The sequence below is a fragment of the Eriocheir sinensis genome, chromosome 58 (genome assembly GCF_024679095.1).
Source record: "Eriocheir sinensis breed Jianghai 21 chromosome 58, ASM2467909v1, whole genome shotgun sequence".
NCBI classification, from domain to species: Eukaryota; Metazoa; Arthropoda; class Malacostraca; order Decapoda; family Varunidae; genus Eriocheir; species Eriocheir sinensis.
The window spans coordinates 4,941,393-4,963,698 of NC_066566.1; the positions used below are offsets into that span (position 1 = coordinate 4,941,393).

The 22,306-nt window shown below is 39.4% G+C and overlaps 2 protein-coding genes across 9 annotated transcripts; one reads left to right on the forward strand and one right to left on the reverse strand.

Moving 5' to 3' along the window:
• Positions 1-117: 117 nt before the first annotated feature.
• Positions 118-14,406, forward strand: LOC126985084 (FHF complex subunit HOOK interacting protein 2A-like). 8 transcript variants are annotated; one of them, XM_050839520.1, is made up of 17 exons: positions 205-256; positions 2,509-2,617; positions 3,100-3,282; positions 3,767-3,913; positions 4,134-4,352; positions 4,582-4,704; positions 4,864-5,100; positions 5,556-5,755; positions 6,147-6,258; positions 7,053-7,230; positions 7,362-7,492; positions 7,909-8,056; positions 9,649-9,721; positions 9,815-9,914; positions 10,317-10,484; positions 10,792-11,039; positions 11,758-14,406. In XM_050839520.1, exons 3-17 carry the CDS (start codon positions 3,154-3,156, stop codon positions 11,867-11,869), a joined length of 2,325 nt encoding a protein of 774 aa, XP_050695477.1. In that variant the 5' UTR covers positions 205-256; positions 2,509-2,617; positions 3,100-3,153; the 3' UTR covers positions 11,870-14,406. The 8 variants fall into 8 exon arrangements, with proteins under 8 accessions (XP_050695478.1, XP_050695477.1, XP_050695475.1 ...); XM_050839517.1 differs by lacking the exon at positions 205-256 and adding an exon at positions 389-512; XM_050839519.1 differs by lacking the exon at positions 205-256 and adding an exon at positions 391-532.
• A 511-nt stretch (positions 14,407-14,917) lies between these two features.
• LOC126985087 (mitochondrial fission 1 protein-like) lies at positions 14,918-21,095 on the reverse strand. Its single transcript, XM_050839530.1, has 5 exons — positions 21,014-21,095; positions 18,526-18,617; positions 18,247-18,364; positions 16,800-16,905; positions 14,918-16,413 (listed from the first exon to the last, which is right to left on the reverse strand). The coding sequence occupies exons 1-5, from the start codon at positions 21,062-21,064 to the stop codon at positions 16,325-16,327; spliced, it is 456 nt and encodes a 151-aa protein (XP_050695487.1). The 5' UTR covers positions 21,065-21,095; the 3' UTR covers positions 14,918-16,324.
• Positions 21,096-22,306: the final 1,211 nt, after the last annotated feature.

A 22,306-nucleotide genomic window follows, 5' to 3' on the forward strand; every position in this document is an offset into this window, starting at 1 on the left:
GGGAAGGGGGGAGAGAGGCTAGTAGGAAAGTGGTATTTGAGATAGTCCAGCCAGTACAAATATTCAGCAAAATTAAAATTACGTCGTTAGTTTACCACACTGTATGCATGGGCAGGAGCAGGATCGAGCATAGGCAGGAGGGAAGCCTTGACCTAGTAAACGGCTAACGCACCGTCCCCGTGGCATCAAGGAAAAGCTGTCCAAGGTGTCCGCCGCCTCCACGGTGCACGGACGCAAGTCAATCGGTACACTCTAGGTAAACAGTTATAATTCATCCACAAATCCCATATACATTCTACTCGATGATAATAGATAAAAATAGTCTTAATTCTTCTATACATGCTCCTGGTCTGCCAAGTGGCCTTCGGTGTGGTAGTCGAGCGTCACCACGTAGCAGACGAAACGCCGAGTGTGTGTGTGTGTGTGTGTGTGTGTGTGACAAGTGTTTGGCTGCCTCACCTGTTGTCCCGCCCCCACCCGTGTGCCCAGCCCTGACCCTGACCCCGAGGCACGTAAGCAGCTCACCGGCAAGGTTAATTAGGGGATGGACACGTACATGACAGGTGTCCTTAATTGTTTCCAGGCGAGGTGTCTTGTTCTGAAATACCTGTCCACCACCTGTCAGGCAATTAACCCCCTCCACCCCCCTCCACACACCTTCCCTGCTGCCTGCCATTGCGTAGTTCTTGTAGTTGTTATGAAATCACCACAGCCATCTTGTACAGTAGCAGCTTTTAGGTATGACGGGGTACTTTACGGTTTTTGACACAATTAACCCTCGCTGCCTAATTATCCCCCTAAAACACTCCAGAAGAAGAAGACTCCCCAGCACACACCTTCCCTGCAGCCTGCCATTGCGTAGTTCATATATATGTTCTGAAATCATCACATTCATGTCGTACAGTAGCAGCATTTAAGTATGACGGGTACTGCTAAGGCTCTTGACATATAGGCAATGCAAAACCCCACCACACACCTTCCTTGCAGCTTGCCATAGTGTAGTTCATGTATTTGTTCTGAAATCACCACAGTCATCTTGTGCAGTAGCAGCATTTAGGTATGACAGGGACTTCTAACACCCCTGACACATAAGCACTGCAAAACCCCACCACACATCTTCCTCGCTGCTCGCCATGGCTTAGTTTATGTAATTGTTCTAGCATCACAACAGTCATCTCATTTATTCTGAAAATTAATCACTACATTCATCTCGTACAGTAACAGAATTAAGGTATGATGGGTACTCTTGACACTTTGGCACTGGCTGCAAAGCCTAGGGGATGCCCATCTAGGTAGGCAGCAGTGGCACTCATGTAATAAAACAGTGATTCAGGTAATTGGATCTGGATCTGGATGATAAGGCACAGGGCACCTTCCAGGTGCATAACATTAGATTTATATCACATTAGATATAAACAAACCAAGACTACGAAAGGGATAGGAACCTCATCCCACCAGAATAGTAACCTAACTCGCATCTAGTATCAGCCTACCTCCATTATTATAGAGGAAATAATAAACGTCAATTTAAAGATAGACAGCACTAAGATGTGATGTGTTTTAAGGAATTTTGGCATATAACATTATGAAATTAGTTCCTGAATTGCATATATCAACTGACTGGCTGCTCACCTTAGAGGGGAGAGCAGCTCACAGTTGCCAGTGCACCAATCCAAGTATATGGTAACTATACTTCTTTATTTTATAGCAGAATAATTCAAACCATGACTGATCACTTGCTTTCCCAAGCCAAGGTAAAGAGTACAAAATAGAATGACTAATCACTGATGTACTATTAAGAACAGCACTATGATGATTTTGTAAAGTATTTTTGAGATACTCTAATTGGTTACTCATGCTGCTTCAAGCAGATTTCCTTGTATGTCCTCATTTGTGGTAGAGCGCAATTCTCTGGTTAGGATAGAAACATCAGAAGTATCCGGTCTTTATTTAAATCTGCCTTGCAGAATCTTCCCTTCCAGCTTAACAGAGCAACATCCTGTGAACATTTTCCAACATGGTACTTAATGAGATCTGCCATCATAAGTCTTCCATGTGATAAGTATAAATTTAGTGTATATAATTTTGGCAGGGAGAATCCCTAAAATCCATTGATCTATTTCATGCACTGATGATGCAGTAATACAAAGGCATGAAAGTCAGACAAACACTCATTATTCCAGATCTATTACCATCACCTTTACCATAGTTATAGTCCGACACAAATAAGAAGCCCATTTGGGTAGGGCCCGAACCTTTTCACAGCGCTGCCACCCCACCCCCAATACATCATTTTCTCTCATATGTCAGCTACATACCATGTGAAATTGTATATCATATATTCTGTATACATTAAATAAGATTTGGCAGAACCAGGGAACTCCACAAGCAGGCCCTGCCCAACTGGACTTCATAGCTGAGTCTGACTATTGTAATCATGGAGGCTCACTGTTCTCACTTCTCCTCTGCCATTTTGATTAATTATATGTTGTCCATTCTTTTCTCCAGAGTTTTTCACATTCCAGACTCAAGACACATATTCCAATAATGATTCGATGTTGAGACGGTATAAAGACATCCTAAGTTCCATAGTTTGGCACACAGTTACTATAAAAATGTGAGTGCCACAACTACTCCATGTTTTGTTTGTGGGGACCTGGAGGAATGCTGTTTTGTCAGAAGTGGGATACTAGAATGTAGCATCCCACAATTGATATATTTAAATTACTCACAATACATTATTAACAAAAAAGCTAGTTATGATAATAATAATAATAATAATAATAATAATAATAATAATAATAATAATAATAATAATAATAATGGTAATAATAATAATGATAAAAATAATTTAAAAAAAAAAAAAATAATAATAATAATAATAATAATGTCACAACTGCTCCGAACATTAATATTTTTCAGGTGCAGTGGTGGCTGTCACTTAATATAATTAGAATAAAATTAGTCATTATCATCAGCAGGCACTTGTATTAAGGTGGCTGTAGTAATTCATTCTTTATTATTCCTGTGACATGTGAGTCATCAGAAAGTTTAGTTAGTCAGTGTTGTTTGTCTGAGGGGCTTCATTACCATCCACAGGGCATGGCACTGGTTGGAGACTAAGGACAGGGAGCCTGGCTGGCTGCTCACCCCATGTCCTGCACCGAGATCTTTGGCTTTGTGCTGAGTGAGACGCTTTGTCACGTCAGCCGCCGCCCAGCCAAGCACAACCCTGCCATGTTCTCCCACCTCTCAGACGCACTCCAGGCAGCTGCTGATGTGGTGCGTTGGTGGCATCTATCATGAGATGGCTGCGTAGTATTCATAGATGTTTTAATGTCTGGCCTCCCTGTGTGGTCATTTAAACACCCTTATACTTGTGGGGAAAGACAGAAATGAGTAAATTGTGAGTAAAAATTATCCAAATCATTTGTTTATATGAAAGAGGAACCAAGAATTTAGAAGGAATTTTAGAACTGGCACCTAATGACTAGCCACATCATGACCTAATGACTAGTCACATCAAAGTCCTCATTTTCTTGAACTTAAATCTTGAAACTGTTAAAATAAATCTTATGTTATTTGAGAATATGATTCACAGCAAACTTTCTTTGAATTGGACTGCACAGTTCTTTTGTTGCATTAAATTGGTGAATAACTAGATGCAATAAAGTTGGATGCATATCAGGACATCAAGAAGATGAGCAATGAATCCTAGATAAGCAGATGATCTCAGTCATCCATAGTTGAATCCTCTGTGTGGCAGGTGGCACCACCATGTCCCCGAGTGGAGGATCTCCGCTACCACTGGACACAGTTGTCTATTGTGTGTCAGCGGTGCCGGCATGCAGAGGGCCCAAAGCCAGCTATTGAGGAAACTCATGTCCCCCGACACTTGCATCAAATGCTGAAGGTACTATGACTTTATATGCGCATGCACTATCAATAGATGCATCATGTCAGTCTTGTTATAGGAGAGATATAAGAATTATGTTCATCCCATAGGCCTTTCAAAGTGGTCTCCCCATGTTTACTCAAGGTTATGCATGTCTACATAAATTGACAATAATTTACATATGAGGCAATGTCTCATTCATTTTCATTTGTTACAATACGCTAACCTGCACTTTTAGGCACTTGTGGCAGAGGAGCGAGAGGAAGGCTTTGGGGGTCCCCTCAGCCCCTGCATGGAATATCTGGTCCAGGAGAAGGTGCTGGCCATGTTAGCCTCCCATGCCCAGGCAGACTGTCCATTAGGGATACGACAACACGCCTACATCTTCCTGGTGGGCGTGCTCAACCACCTCCACCACTCCCACCTCCACCACACACCAATACACAAGCCTCTACAGGTAAGCCGTCGCACAGAAATACGACACTGTGCTATGTTGGTCGTGCTTCATTGGACACAGAGTGTGATCTGCTATTTTGTTAATATGTCCCCATGGATTTGATAAATGTCACATGATGTACAAATTGATAAATAGTGACTGCTCTTGAGTTTCTTCATATACCAGTCAAAACTTACACCTCATCCAGGGATATCACACAAATTCAAATTCAACTTCAATATTTCCCCAGGCAATGGTTCAGGCCAGCTGTGAGATGAGAGCCTCACCATATGAAGCAGAAGAGATGGAGTTCTTAACCACACTTTGTGAAAAAATTCGTCAGGACAACAGCATTATCTTACTGTACATACAGGTAAGAAAGTGGCAAGAGTCGTCTTTATACTCCTCTCTGCCCTTCAATACGTTTACTTCACATGCTCAAGCACTATATTTTCTCTATCACATTATAACCATCTACTCTTTTGTCAGTTATTAGTTTTGGATGAAGTTTGTCTCATTTAATCCTTTCTAGCCATCAGCAATGACTAGTGGACAGTTAAGCAGCAATCCTCCTGAAGACAGTCTTCCCTCAACCCCAACACACGAGGGAGCAACAACCACCACCACCTCCTCCACCACCACCACCACTGTCCCTGCCTCTGCCAACAGCACCACTACCACTACCACAACCTCCATGGAGGCAGGAGTACACAAATCACAACCAAAGTTTCCACTCATTGATGCTCTTCTCAACCTGTGCCACAGTGCAGTGAGTTTAAATCATAACAAACTCTGGTACATATAAATTCAAAACTTTAAGATGTATTATCAGTACTCTATATTTTCAGGAAAACTGTTGAAAGAAAAAAGTAAAATGAGAAAACTTTAGTGGATGAATAAAGAAGAGAATAGTTACAATTAAGAAAAGTCAGACATCTGTTATTTGTCAAGTTGTGGGAGAAGTTTATGAGCAGCAGATAGGAAGTGAAGAATCCTCCTAAAGTCTCAACTTAGTAGCTATTATGTGTCTTTTTCCTCCATATTATGTTTGGATACACTTTTACTCTATACTGTCTTCATATGGTTTCTGGGGTACATTGTATTATTTCATCAGCAGCTTGGATAGTAATTTAGAGATCAATAAAGCAGTGTAACACTTTGCATGGTGACATGAGTGTAGGACTGACGAAGGTGCAGTGCAGTAATGCTGTGTGCTGTTTACAGGACAGCAGCATTTCAGGGGCAGCCCATGAGTGTATGGTGAGTCTGGCCAGTGTACGGGAGGTGTGGAGCAGCACCACCATCGCCCGCCACACACTCCTGCCCCACTATCTTGCCACCAGACTCATCACCTCCTCAGATGCCATTCCTGAAGACACAGAACCTGCCCTCATAGAAGATGTATCTGTGCAAAACCCAACCAAGTGAGTGACCAAGTGGTTTTGTGGTTCCCTAAAGTTTTGACCATTTTTTTCTACTTTTTTTTCATTTATTTGTTGTCTTTTTGCTGAAAGTACACCTACAACTTTTATTAAGATATGGTAAAGTTGAGGACATACTCTAAGCTGTGTGTGACCTCATTTCTCATATCTGTCTTATTGGTGGGTGGGAATCCATTACTTTGAAACAGAGGGCAAGTGTGACATCTGGATTACCACAGTTTACCTTCCTCAGTTTTTCCCAGGCACTGTAGCTTGCCTAAAAGGGATAATGAACAGCTAAGTGAGATGGGTTCCAATTGACTACCGTAATTAATGTTTATTTATATTTAAAGGAGGTCAAACAATTGCAGACTAAGGTATTTTTTCATCACAGGAATGAAGTTGGGGAGAACAGTGACAGTGAGGAGGAAGGAGAGGATATGAGCGACTTTCCTGGGAGGAAAGAACTCGTCATTTTCTTACGTTGGCTTGACTTCTGTGATAAGGTGAAGCCAATATTTTTGTCTTCATTCTGGACCAATACTAACCTTGCATTGATGCACACAATGTTTGTAATTTTTCAATGTATTACTGTTGAATGGTTGAAGAATGACAGAATGTAGTATAATTTTGTTTAGTGTTTTACATAAGACCTTTTTTGTGACGATAACAACCCAGGCACTTTCTGTTGCTGATTCAGAGATTTTTTAGACATGATTTTCCAGTATCCATATCTGATTTCTTGCACCCTTGCATGATCTTGCAGCTACATTATTGATTCATCAAAGGGCTAAGACAGAAAATCTCGGTGTTTAAAATTAATTAACAAATGTGTTAGATAAGATGCAATAAGAGATAGTTTCCAACATATAAGAAATAGAGAAATGTAGAATAAAAAATATTCTCGAAACTATCTATTTATATCTGTATCTCCGACGCCCAGCTCCCTCACGGGAACTTCCCTCCTAGCAGAAGTATCTCCATCTCTCCCTGTTCTGGCACTCCCTCTCAGCACACTCAATCCTGCTGCTTCCAACTCTCTCGCTCCAATACTCGCTCACCCTATCGATCCTCTTCATAAGTGGTCTTCCCCTGACACCCCCTCCCTCAATCCTTCCCTTATACACTCTCTTCACAAATTCATTCTCCCCCATTCTCATCACATGTCCAAACCATCTCAGCTAAACTACTTCTGTCAAAAATGAATTATTTTCTGGAAACAATAAGCATTCAGTTTGATATGTTAAAAGTGTGTTGGCATTTATTTTTTTAATTTTGTGCTGTTACCTCCTTTGATGAGGTGGTGGGTGTGAGTGACGGGTCCCTCGGGTCCAGCATCTGCACTGCCGTGCAGGAGGCATTCTTGGACGGGCCATTGAGGAGCAGCTTGACCAGCCTGGATGAAGACACTCGCTCCCTGTACCTGGCACTGATGGCAAAGATTGTCACCTCTGTGTCTTCTCCAATGTTGGTTAATGGTGGGTCTGAGTTTTTTTTTTTTTTTTTTTATTTTGGCTTATGTCAATCTGTGTTGACTATTTCCTTGGATTTTAGTTGTATGAGTATTTGCATCATAGTTGTTCACTGAGATAAGTGTAAGTCTTTTCAGCAATCATTGGGTGGCTGACAGAAGATACAGAAGAGTTGGAAGGGACGGGAAGGAGCATCAGGCACCACCTCCTGGAGCAGTGCCGGGCACCGCCACACCACCTCCAAATACAGGCACTCAGACTGCTTCAGGTAAGTGTATCCACACCACCTGTTGTGTACAAAACAAGCTTGTGTTGTGCATATTCCTCTTTTTTTTATCTATTAAAGGTGAGGTGCAAGTCAGGAGTATTTTTATGTAAATTTACTTCCCTCTTTGGCACGAAGGATAAATCTCTTCACCAAGTATTACATCCAGGAAGGGAGAACAAGAACTAGACAGCCAAATGTGTGCTGTAATTTGTGTTTAATATCAAATTAGTGAAGTTATATGAATCATAATTGAAATATAGTGATCTATATCAATTTTTTAAATCAATCAATTTAAATAATTGATTTAAATAAAATTTATTTAAATTGGCCAACCTTGGCTGGTATACTTCATAGTAAAATTGAGAATGTCATGATAATACACATAAAAAGCACAACACTTGTACTTTGCTTTGAAGGTGATGCTGGAGAAGCCGGGTAGCTTGGCCGTCCAATCCTTGGTCTTGAATTATGTGAGCACCCGGGGCTACCATGACTCCTCCGCTGCTGAACACCAGCAGAGCTCATGGTCAGATGAGGAGGATGAGCGGTACAAGCACAGGGAAGGTGAGAGGGGCCCGTTGCCCTCTGATTGCTTGTCTTAACCATTCCATGCAGTGTTTAGTGTGTACAAGTACTTACCTCTTACGGAAGTATTTAGTAGGTACTTTTGCATTTGCACTTTTAAACAATTATTCTGCAATCATTTGTTTTTGCCTATAATTCATTACTTCAGGTGTTGTCAACAAATGAATGCAATATTTTACATAAAAATATACCAGTTCATTGTTTTGAAGCAAATCTTGGTCTAATGCTTCTGTAAGATTTCAAGCATATTTTGTGGTTGTTCCACTCCTATATTTGTAAATGCATTTTTATCTTTTGAAAAGAAAATCAGTAAATCATATGGAAATGGATATGAGACTTCAAAATAATCAGAAATGAGAACTAATAACTGGAGACATAAGTTTTTGTCATTCAGCTTTGCAACTTGTGCAAACTCAAACTTGAAGCAATTTAAGTCCTCTAATCGCTGATCCGCTAATAGCGGACTAACAAAAATTTTGGGGAATAGCATTAGCGCAAAATTTGAATAATTAGCGGATTTGAAGTTAGCGGAATGCCAAAATTATAGTCCGCTAACGCAAACTTTTAAAAACCACCAGCAATGAAATTTCCGGGAAATTCAAAAATATTCTTGAAAGTGTGGAGAAACTTCTAGATTAGCGTGGCCAGACATCCTTGATTTTCCGGGTCAGTCCCGGATTTTAATGGGTCATCCCGGAAATGTCCTGGATTTCACGTACTGTTCCGGAAAATATTTTTTTATTAAAGCATCCCGGATTTCACTTCCAGAAATCTGGCCACCCTATTCTAGATCTGTCTGATGCGCAGCCGGTCTGCGCAGCACACAGGCGTCAGCCTGCCCAGGCTGCGTGGACGGGAATATTCTAGAACTGTCTGATGCACAGCCGGCCTGTCCTGGCAGCCTGCGTGGGAGGCAGTTTACATTAACTCGCCAAGTCTGAAAGACTTATTCCTTGCAGTATTTTTATTTGCTTTATTTTGTAAGGTAATTTTATTGGAAATTATGTTTTTAACTACCAATAAAGGGTTAGCGGACTAAAAAATGGTTAGCGGACTGTTGCAGACTTCATAAGTGGACTAAAAAAGTTATTAGCGTTAGCATCAGTGGATTTGCAATAGTGTACCGGCGAAGGCGGAAAATTTGCAGATTAGCGATTAGTGGAATGTCCAACAAAGTTAGCGGAATTGCGAATTGCGGACTAACAAAAAATTAGCAAGTGCCCACCTCTGCTTATAGTATACATCTGTGTTTGTTATGTAAAGAGATATTCATATAGATTCATTTCCAACTCCCTCGTGTGAGCTCCAAGACATGCGAATAAGAATCGCAATGCACTTCCCATCACATGAAATTAACTTATACACCAACAAATCTGTATTTTTATGTAGAATATATAAGGCAAATAAAAAATATAAAAAAATGCAATCTGATGAGACCCTTCTCTTTACCAGCATTAAATACTGTACAGGTTCATTTGCCTCAGTGATGTGTATGCTTTAAATGCCCTCACACTGCTCTTTGGTCATCCAGCCTTTGTCTTGACTGAGCTAATTTTATTCTCTCAATACAGGCGAAAGATCTCCTGACTCCTTGCCCATCAGTAGGACACTTGCACCAGCTAACATTAATAAAATTGTCAAGAGGTTAGTATTTCTTTGGCATATTGAATCATTTTAGTGAAAAGTTATTGGAGCCTAGAATATGATAACCATTCAATGTTCTGTTGTCTGGCACAGGTTCTTGACACTGGTACCGGAGGAGCTGAGGTCCACCACCAAGGATGACTTTGAAAGCTACATGGCAGATGCACAGAAGCAATACAGAGATGTGTGTCGGGTGGGTAGCAGTGTCCAGGGTCCAGGCAGTGATGAGTGCATGTTGTGGATCACTCAGCTGCTGCAGTTCCCTTCTAAAGCATAATGCATTTTTGTTGTTGTTGTTGTTGTACTAGTTGCCTTCTGTTAACATGTTCCAGGTGCCATTTTGAAGAATAATTGATATAAATAATTAAAGGTCGAAGATTGAAAAGTCAACACTGAATCATATTCTTATGTGGACACAGGCAAACTAATATCATCATTATCATAAACATCATGTCATCCCATTTCCTATAGCCACCTTAGAGAGCTAGAATGGTCTTAATCACAAGCAGTGTAAAAATTGCCCAAAAGAACAAGTCAGAGATATTTGTCTTTATGCTCCACAATTCTTACAACTCTCTGCCACACTTTTTTTCAGTCGTGTGCATCATTTGGGTGGCCGCGTGAAGCAGTCACCCCCGAGTGTCCCTCAGACTCTTCCTCAACAACATCCCGAGAGTCCCGGCCAGAGGCAGAAAACAATACTTACTGCGAAGGACCCTTCCTGGGCATGCTCATGGACTTCCTGGACCATCTGCCAGACCAGGTAGTTACACACTTACATGGGAGTTCCTAATATTTTTGTATTAGACAAATCTTTCTTTGAGTACCTCTTTTCTATTGGGCTGCAGCAACTTCCTTTGTTTTTCATGAATATATACATTCCCCATGGTTCCTGTGATCCTCTTGCTTTTGATATATATATTTTAACCACTCATACTTGATATACAAAATGAGGTTGGTATTTGATGACAACACAAAATGAGGTTGATTTGTGATGGCAACCTCATTCATGGAAGAAACTTAATACCCACCATGCCAAGGTTTAATGGTGAAGTAAATTTTCTTTTCAGGACTATGACATCAACCTGCAAATAACTTCCCTGGTGGCTACCTTGGCCCTGCTGCCTCACCCCCACCTTCACGAGTACCTGCTAAACCCGACACTCACCCTGGTCAGTGGGGTGCGGACACCCTTCTCTGTTCTGGCCTCTGTGGTGACCCGTATCCACCAGCCTATCGTGGAGCGAGAGGACTATGTGGACCACCTGAAGGTCACCAGGTACCAGCTCCTTGGCTCCATGGAAGAGTTTGACTTTGAGTAAGTATGAGCATGGTGGCTGTGTCCCATTCCAGCATTTCTTTCAAGACAATGCTTGGTCATGACTGCTGTAATGCATGCCAGCACACTATTCCTTTAGCTTCTTATGACATGTTTTCAATATAGTTTCACCCACTGGGGATGAAGAATGCAATCAATTACACTTTTTCACCAACATGTTATAATTGATTGATAAGTACTGAAAACTTAGTGATGTATTTGCCTGCTTCATGCTGTCATAATGAATACCTTAATAAATATAAAGGAATGGATCTATTATCTTTTGGTGTGCATATTTCTTGACAGACTTGGTGGAACTATGAGAAAGGATTGAGACTGAAACTGATCAGATTTATAGTAACTTTCAGTACTTAATTAAAATTCTCATTAACATTGATCCCTAGAAGCTGGTAAATACTACTTTTGTGATCCCAGGAAGCCTTAGTTTTCTGCATATTGAAATAATGATGCTCTCTAATTTAAACAATGAATAGATTTTTTTAGTGCTGTTTTCTAACCTCTTCCTTATCTATCAATCCTTTCTCTTCTGTTTCTGTCTCCTATCTTCTCTTCCTCCGTCTCCTCATTATTTTTGCCATTATACTCCTACAATAGCCCTCATAATACTGCAGAAGTATAAAAAAGTACAGGTAGGGTCAAATCAATCCCCTTTCCATGGTAGATGACACAAAAATCATTTTCACCCACTTCCTTTCAGAAGAGACATGGATGACCGCAAATTTGAGGCCTTAATTGTTATTGAAGAGTTCTCCAAAGAGTTGGCATCAATTGCATATGCAAAGTACAGTATAGAGTGCAGCAGATGGTGAGCCTTTCAGTCCAGCATACTAGTATGTGCTGAAATGTTAACTTATGTGCATTGTCAATAATCCATTTATGTTCATTCACCGAAGTCGTTCATTGACTACTGTATATACTCATGTAAAGGTCAACCCTCCCCAAGGCTGTGCTATGTTCAACTTAGGAATAAATTCAACACCCAATAAAGTGTTTATATATGACTGTAAGTTCTAAACTTGAGATTCAAACAAATGTAAAAAATTGACATTTACATGAGTATATGAAGCACATGATTTATATATTGTCATAATTTTGGTTTGATATTATATGTATTGTTGATTGTTAAGTTGTTATCCCATCAGCTTCTTTGGGTTCAGCCAGTAAACAATCCCCAAGCTGAGTGACTACAGACCATCCACCTTGCACCCTCCCTTCTCCAACATGACCTCCAGCTTCATGATGCACAGATGGGATGGGGTTGATGATACTCTAGTATGATTCACACACTGATTAAAGTAGAAGGAAGGAATTTATATATTACTTTAATATAGAGAGAATATAAGACAAAGTTGAAAGATTATACCACAGAACATCAATTAAAGGTAAATTGATTCAATGTAATCAATTTAATTAGTCATTCACAACTATAGACAACATATCAATTTAAAGAGTTGAATCTGGCACCAATTTAGTTTCCAGATAACTTCTGCGATCGCCAATATTATTCTAGTTTAGGACCACTGACATATACAGTTGTTACAGTCAAGATCTGAATTATTATGAACATCTAGTGGCATTACTTTATGTTCTTCCATTACTTCAGTATTGCACAAAGAAATAAAGGTTGTTCATGAATTAGTTTTGAGGTTGGAGGTGTAGGGCACACTTCTCACAGCTTAGGAAGACACGTTCATCAAGGCACCTAAAGGTTTAGGCTTGGTGGCACTTGCAATGAACTAAGAGCTGGTTTTATTATGTCACCTTTTTTTGTAAGGTTACATTTATTCAAATTACCTATTTCTAAATGCTTATGTATCATTATTCAGCAATATGATTCTGTGATTCTATGTTGTACTCGAGACATGGGAACTCATAATTTTTACAGTACAGATTTTAATTTAAAACTTCTTGAATGTACTTCTTTGTCTCTTTTTCCCTTCCTATTTTGTTTTGGGGGCATTCAAAATTTTATTCTGTAAGTCTTTCAAGTAAAGAAAAAAAAAAGTTCTGCTGACCTTTTCAAATGAATGTATGTTAAACAATCTCTGCCATAGTCTGTCAAGTTTCTTTAAGGTCACATTCCTGTGTCCACATTAAATAGTGGGAGATGCAGTCCATCCAGTGTCTGAGGGCTGGGGACATGCTGGCACACTGGTTCTCAAACTGTTAGCTGATGTAGCATTCGGTGCTGGTCAAGCACTCCTAACCCAACTATGAATTTAAAATGAGCAAAACGGAAGTAAATGGTACATTAACCTTACTCTATCATATGTAGTTCAAGAGAGACCAGCTGAGAAACTCTGAGCTAAAATTTAACTTCTGTCGTGCCTCTGTCCAGTAAACTACATCAAACAGGTGTTCTGAGTCACACTTCATGTACACACACTGTCGTGCACCCCTTAGGGTATGCATATCCCAGTTTGAGAACCATGTGCTAGTATCTCAAATTCACATCTGAATTCAAAGTCTCACACTCATTTTTGAGTTTTTAAAAAGAATGCAACCCACCTGATTAGTTTAGTGACTTAAGACATACCAAGATAAAAGGTAGTGTGTGACATGGTGCATACAGATGTGAGCCTCTCAGTATTCAGTGTCCAAGAGGCATTTGGATTCTCACCCACATGCCTCTACTTTAGTCTGCAGATTATATATTATTAAAGCTCCATCTTTATCAGATAGCAATGGAATCATGAACAACAAAACATCCAATGCATGTAACAATAAGTGAAACAAAGATTTCATGAAACTCAATCTAAATTACCTCACCATTATATTACAAATACCATTGCTGTGTTCCATTTCTGTACATTGTAGAAATAATAATCAAAATAATAACATGAAGTGTATACATGCCCTGTATGCATAACAAAGCTGTGCCATGTGATAGGTTTACTGTTTTGAATTAGAGAGTCATGCAGTATTCATGTAAATAGCTCAGAGAATGTATAAGTAGTCCATGTGTTTAACAGTTATTTGATGGGATACCTTTGAAGGTGCAGATGTTGCTTGTTACAATTTTAAAGTTTGGTTTGACTGATTCTAATTTAAATTATTGGTGAAGGTTTCAGTGTAATGGTTAAGTGAGTGTTAAAGTTGTGTTTTTGGATTTTTTTTCTTCTCATATATGGTTTTAGTGGTGTGATTGGTGTAAAAGACAACACCACTTTTGATGCACGTCCTTCATATCAATATATGGACACACAGATTGATCTGACACAATTGACAATGGGTTGTGGGGCTTCAAGGCTCGTGTCCCAGAAGTTCTCATTTGCAAATGTTAAAACTTATAGTTTTGTATATCTTAAGTTGCTGCTACAGCTTCATAAAGTACCTTTCCATCCAATGGCTCACACTTTTATTTATTTATCCCCATTTCCTTACTCCTCCCATCCTCCTTACGGGAGCAGTGAATAGCAGGCTTTTTTTTCTCTATTTTTGTCTCCCCTTAGAGCTGCCTCCTACGCTGTAAAATAAAATATACATTACTGACCTTTTTAACCAATAACCTACAGTGTGGCAAATTTCATTGACACTGTGTTACCAGGGATGAGATAAAAATATGTTAGTCAATAATCACCACTGAGTATCAGCTGCCAGATAGTGATTAATGGCCAAAAGGTATGAAATTCATTACATGAGTACTGAGATTATTGGAATGTACACTCTTCCAGTAGGAGTAACTTCATCAATTATTCACTCTTGATTAACAATATATAGATAAATGAGTGTTACTGATAAGTGGCATTGTGACTCAATTTACATTAGTTTTGCATAAATAGCAGAGAATTAATGTTGAGTTAATATGCTTCTTTTTGCTTATCTTTAAAGTAAGAGTAATGAATAAATGCTCAGAATAGTGCATAATGAAGTGTATTTGGTTGTTGGCTACAATAAACAGATTCACATATCTGGCACACTGCTGGTGGTACCTTCATCAGGCAGCAATTACCGTATTTTGCAGCATATAACGCGCACCATTTTCAATTGAAAAATTCCAGAAAGTTACCTCTGCGCATTATATGCCGAAGGTACAATTTTTTTTTTCGGTCTGCCTTTTTCTGCCGTAATTTTGAAGTTTGGGTCAGCGTGACTCCTAGGCTGCTACACAACTTCTCCGTGCCATTCTCAGTGTTTCCGTTACTGTAACATTGGCAGGAGAGTTTTTCGTATTTTCCGTGTCTGAATCCACGCCCGAGTGTTCACAGCCAGTGACCTCGACTCCTCTTGCTCCCAAAAGAGCTCTCAGTGTGAGTGCAATTGGGAGAGCTTAAAGTGACTTTTTCAAGCTTTGAGAGCAGTGTTAGTGGTGAAGACAGTGACATCAACAGCATTGAATTCCAATCCCTTGTCTTATCAGGAAGGCTGAGCACCGTTATTGTGCAACCTCAGTTTGGTGGCCATCCTGTAGATCAACCTCATTACGGTGATGGTGGAAGTGATACTCAGGCCCCTGAGGATGCATCCCACCACCCTTCAGGGTTATCAAGTTGAGAACATGAGGGTAATGAAGGGGCTTTGTAATGGGGTCGAGTGTGTGGAGGGGGAGGGTGGCTGCCAACCATAACCTACGCAGCTCTGCGAACACAGGCTTGCTCTGACCTAAAAGTTACTGCGCTTCATCACATCACCACAGAAACAAGACATGAAGTAGAGACTTCAGGCTTGAGGCAGACTGAAGAGGAAGGATGGATTAAGCGAATGCTTATAAATTTAAAGCAACTGGCTTAGGTAGAGCCGTGAAATTGATAATGGAAAGTGACCAATTTTTGAGAGCATCAGAACGTTGCCATACGGGAAAAAACGATTTCACGGTACACCCCCGTCCTTTACGGGTTATCAAGAATTTCAGGAAATTGTACATCATCAGTCTTGCTTAACTGAACATATTTCTGAGCATTTCAACCACTGAATATTTTTTTTCAGAAATTGTTGTCTTAAAGTTTAGGGTGCGCGTTATACGCCGGAGCATGTTATACGCCGCAAAATACGGTACATACATTTTAAGGAAGATTGGGAAACAGTAAAACATAGCAGTACTTTCTATCATGTCCATAATAGTATCACTGGTTAAACCTACACTAGTGGGTAAAATAATACATATCACAGTGAGGAGGACATTTCCTTTGTACATGATATGCTTACATACATAATAAAAAGAAATGGAGTGATTATTGCCGGAGCTGTTTTAAAAACACTTCATATAAGTAATTTAAGTAAGACTATGATTTCTTTGGACTGTTTCTAGAAAATAGTAAAAATATTTACTTCCTGGCGAGTGCCACACCCAGGCCCACCAGTGCCCCCAGACCAAGGATGGCCCCGCCTGCTATGGCTGCTCCCTTAATGGCATCTGTAAATAAAATACACAAAAGAAGTATTACACATTAATGACAATGATTAATGATGTAACTGGAATTACATCAAGGGAACTCAGTAAAGGAGGAAGCAATAAACATGTAGAGCAGAACCATGTTAAAGGAGGGAGGTTGTGGGGGAGAACGTCTCCTAAAATATTACTTGGTTCCAACTGTTCCCAGAGCTCCAAAGCTCATTCGGAGAGACTAGTGGTTAGGGATCACAAGTTCAGTGTGGTCAGACCCTGGTGAATTATATATGAATCAGAATTACATACACTCACATACATTTGTATATATGTTTACTTGGCAGCTACAAATATTATGGAGAAAAAATGTCCAGATTGACACATGTAAGAAATTACACCAAAAAATTAGCTACCTTTTTCCATTCTCTTCTTAATATTCTGTTCAAGCTGAAGCACTTGTCTGTTGCTTGGTTCGACTCGCAGCAAACCCTGAGCATACTTCAGAGCAGCTTCATATTCCTGTAATAAAGATAAGGATAAACCAGGCTGCATTTTCAACATTTATACTGTCCATCATCCTAATGCAGGAGTTAACCAGTATCTTCACTCCTTCATCCCTTTCACTGGTACAGTCTGGAACTGCCCTCCTTCATCTGTATTTCCTCCTTCCAATAACTTAAACCAGGCCTACTCAACTGGCGGCCCACAGTCCGAATCCAGACCTTCTGAGTATTGTAAGTGGACCCCAGGCTGCAGGAGTAGAAAAAAAATATAATTAAATAACATGGTCTTGGCAGTGGAGTTGCAAGTGTATTTCCTGGACTGACCGTTGGCCCCACAGTCAGTCAAGGAAATACACCTGCAAGAATCCATCACCAGGACCTTAAAAGTTATTTAATTCCTGGAGCCTGGGGTCCAGCTACAATACTGTTCTGAACCTCTGCATACATTTGAACTTGCCTAACTGGACCTTTGTTCATAATTGCTGAGTAGTCCTGACAAACTTTTCAAGATGGGGGTATCAAGACCAAAATTAATCTTTTTATATCTTGTTCTGTCCTAAAGAACACTATAGTCTGTTCACTTAAGCTAGATTCCTGGCGCCTAGGAAGGTTGGTAAGCTTGCAGCTGATTGGCTGCTCTGCTCGCCCGCTAACACTCATGTCGGACCACATCTTGCATGCTCGAGTGAGACATGTTTCTTTATCATATGCCATAGCTCACCTCATATACGAGCAAACCAGTTTTGGTTGACACCATCAGATTCAGCAGTGACTGTAGAATCAAGATGTATTGTAAAAACTCGACAAAACAAAAAAGAAAATGGTATTACGATGAGTTGAACTGTGAAGATGTTAAAAAATGTTTATAAACATTTTTTAACATTATGGTTCAACTCATCGTAATACCATTTTCTTATTTGTTTTGTCGAGTTTTTAAAATACATCTTGATTCTACAGTCACTGCTGAGTCTGATGGTGTCAACCAAAACTGGCTAGCTCATATATAAGTTGAGCTATGGCATATAATAAAGAAACATGTCTCACTTGAGCATGCAAGATGTGGTCCAACATGAGTGTTAGCGGGAGAGTGGAGCAGCCAATCAGCTGCCAGCTTACTAACCTGCTTAGGCGCCAAGAATCTAGCTTAAGTGAACAGACTATAACAAACACACACACAAAAATACAAATATTCTGTTCAGAGGTCAGACTTATCTTTTGAAGAATAAAGGTTACTTGGGAGAAAAGTCTGGCTCTAAATAAATTAATGCTCTCCTTTTTCACTATCTTCAGCTGTAACATTACATTACTCATTATTACACTAACTGCTTAGGGAACATCAATATCCTGATCTAATTACCTTAAGTCTGGCATTTCCTATTGCTAAATAGTAGATGAAGTCCCGGTTCCCACTCTCATCAGGGCGTTTGTAGAGCTCCTCGAGAAGCACAATTCCTCGCTGAATATCTGCTGGGTATCTGGAAGTACAAACGGAGGTCTGGATGTTCATTAAGTCTTTGGCTTATCAACCATGAATGCAAAATAATAAGACAGTATTAATTCTTATCTTTTGGGGCCCTAAGGAAGATTGTTTGGGGGAAGAATTTTGTGACTATGAACATTAAGTTTATATACTCACTTGCTGCGGACTAGGAAACAGGCGTACTCAAACTGTGTTTTACTGGAGACTTTTCCTTGACACATTTCTTCATTGTATTTACGTTCAAAGATCTGAAAATACAACACTACTTCATAAAACTGAATTACACACAATTAACAATGATTGCATCAACAATTCAGAGAAAAAAAGGAAATATTGAAGCCAAGCAATTCATAATCTCAGTCTCAAAATCTGAGTAGAAACACATCTAGAAAAGGGTAGGAAGCTGTTTTTTGCTTCCATGGATGATAGTCATATAACATCCTTACTGGAAGGACTTATGCAATGTCCTGAGAATATATAGCGTAGTACAGTTTTTGGTGCCAGGCCTATTTGCAGACAGTACAGTCTTGTTGGCAAAGGATAAAAGAATGATGCAGAGGATTGAAGACGGATCTGACATGGTATACATATGAAGAGGAAGTTGGAAGTAAATACAGGCAAGAGTAAAGTCATGGTAGTATTTGAAAGAGTATGAATGTAACAGCAAAAGTAATGGGTCATGGAGTGGTTGAGCGAACATAAAAATTTGATTCATGTTGAAGTGTCTGATGTTAGTGCACTCCATACTGTGTATAATCCGTTTCATTCCATCTGTCCACTCGCGAACATAATTGTGGCACCTGCGCATTGTTAGTTTGTGATTTAGTGACGATCAACTTTATATTTTCAGTGATATATTTGAATGTTTGTGTATACGAAAAACCCTTAAGTCTTTTTATATGAACCGCAAACATGCTGATTTGCATCGATAATAATCTACCATACAAGCACACGAAAGATCAATTTGTATATCAAATAATATAGTCTGATCACTCGAATGATTCATAGCCTCTCAGCTATCCATATTTCATCTCACTCAGGTACATAAAGTGACATCCAACTCTGTAAGTCTCTATAAATAATGAATTTTGATGTGTTGCATGTAAACAGCATGGGTAGCCTAATATTAATAAATAGCCTACCACACATTCAACAGTTATTATTTACTATTTCATGTTATTTCGATTATTAATCATTATTCACATGCATTAAATTATTAATATATCCTTTATATGCACTTGCAGAGCCAGATGTCTTTTAATATACCTGAAATGAGCTATCAATCAATGAATTTGAAAAACCATAGATCGTTCGAGCATGATGTGGCTATGGTATTTGATACAAGCTTGTCTTTTTGTGTGCTTGTATATTAGCTTATCAATGCAAATGACTGAGTCGTATTAGCAGAATACATATATGACAACAGAAGAGCAGTTGATCAAGTAGGAGAAGAAATATCAGCGTGCTAATGAAACCAATCTTAACCAAACTTCTTACTCTATTATAAAAAATAAAGAATAAAATAAATCAGCCTTTGTCTATCCCTAATCCATGATCCCTAGTTCCCTACCATTCTAAGTTATATGCAGCATTTTACTCCCCATTCCTCCTTTTTCTTCAGTATTAAGCTTATATAATGTACAGCAGAAGGCTCGAAGCGGGAAAATAATAACATACTGTAGTGGGAAACTCGAAGTGGGGAAATAATAATGGACAGCAGAGGGCAAATAATGACATACACAGAGAAGCTTGAGGTGGAAAAATAATGATGTATAGCAGAGGGAAAATAATACCATACAGCAGAGGGAAAACAATACCGTACAGCAGAGGGAAAACAATACCGTACAGCAGAGGGAAAACAATACCATACAGCAGAGGGAAAACAATACCATACAGCAGAGGGAAAGAAATACCATACAGCAGAGGGAAAACAATACCATACAGCAGAGGGAAAACAATACCATACAGCAGAGGGAAAACAATACCGTACAGCAGAGGGAAAACAATACCATACAGCAGAGGGAAAACAATACCATACAGCAGAGGGAAAACAATACCATACAGCAGAGGGAAAACAATACCATACAGCAGAGGGAAAACAATACCATACAGCAGAGGGAAATAATACCATACAGCAGAGGAAAACAATACCATACAGCAGAGGAAAACAATACCATACAGCAGAGGGAAAACAATACCTTACAGCAGAGGGAAAACAATACCATACAGCAGAGGGAAAACAATACCGTACAGCAGAGGGAAAACAATACCGAACAGCAGAGGGAAAACAATACCATACAGCAGAGGGAAAACAATACCGTACAGCAGAGGGAAAACAATACCATACAGCAGAGGGAAAACAATACCATACAGCAGAGGGAAAGAAATACCATACAGCAGAGGGAAAGAAATACCATACAGCAGAGGGAAAACAATACCATACAGCAGAAGGCAACCATTCAAGGTGAGCAAATTGCATCATCAGGTCAGACATCGATGAATCACCCCACAGAAGGCGAGTTCGCAGTTGCAACAACGCTCGAAAAAAGGAACAAGGGCCTAATTCCAGGGACTCCGCGGTTAATATATGTGCCAGGTAACAATGAGGAATATATATGCCAAAGAAGATGTAACGAGGGAATACCTGTAAGTCCTCGGGAGCGCAAGTTTCGCTGAGCAGATCTGCCACCTCCATGTTGTTTAGGTCGCTTAGACGCCGATGACGGACTGATGAAACTATACGTATATTACTTATTTGAAGCTCGACTTTCTCCTTTGTTGTATATACCTATAACAGTAAACTATCAATCAATCAGTCAATAATTCATTAGTATAATTAGGGAAGGTAGCCTGTATAGAAGGGATTCCCAGTTAACATATAGCATACCCCTCATTGTTCATGCATATTTTAGTACCCATACTTTGGAAACTTGGTAATAAATTTATATGTGGTAGTTTGTTATATTAGACAAAGCTAGCTGGCATTACCCTACAGAAAAGACCCCAGGTTGATGGTATATTGTAAAATAGTTAATAAGCTGGTAGGGGTACGTGTATACTATCAATCAATCAATCACTGGTCTATCATGTAACTATATGTGGTCTATCTTCATTGAATATATGTGTAATGGCCGAGAATGTAATAATGTTGTTGTTATTATGACCTAAATATTAACGATCGTCCCCATGAACGCCACCACATATATATCTATCTATCTACATGTCTGTCCTAGCTTCCTTTTAATTACAACAATGAATACAACGCAACTTTTTTTCTTTAATTTCTTTGCTGAGTGAGGTAGACACGTATTACCTCGATCAGCCCCTCAAACACGTCCTGCAGAAGACAAATAAATTAGTATTGCTGCCTTCATCATTGTTTACATAAATAGATCGAGTAAATAGAGTTAATTCATGATCTGATTTTAAGGTATAGCTATTAATTACCTAAATATTAACGAGTCCCCATGAACGCCAGTACGTACCACATATGTATCTATCCATCTATATGTCTGTCCTAGCTTCCTTTTAATTACAACAATGAATACAACGCATCTTTTTTCTTTAATTTCTTTGCTGACTGAGGTAGAAGGTAGATAAATAACGAATCCCCATGAACGCCACCACATATGTATCTATCCATCTATATGTCTGTCCTAGCTTCCTTTTAATTACAACAATGAATACAACGCAACTTTTTTCTTTAATTTCTTTGCTGAGTGAGGTAGAAGGTAGATAAATGTTGCCTCCGCCCCTCAAACACTGCAGAAGACAAGTGTTGTTGCATTCATCATTGTTTACGTAAATAGAGTAAATAGATCGAGTAAATAAAGAGTTAATTCATGATCTGATTTTAAGGTATAGCTATTAATTACCTAAATATTAACGAGTCCCCATGAACGCCAGTACGTACCACATATGTATCTATCCATCTATA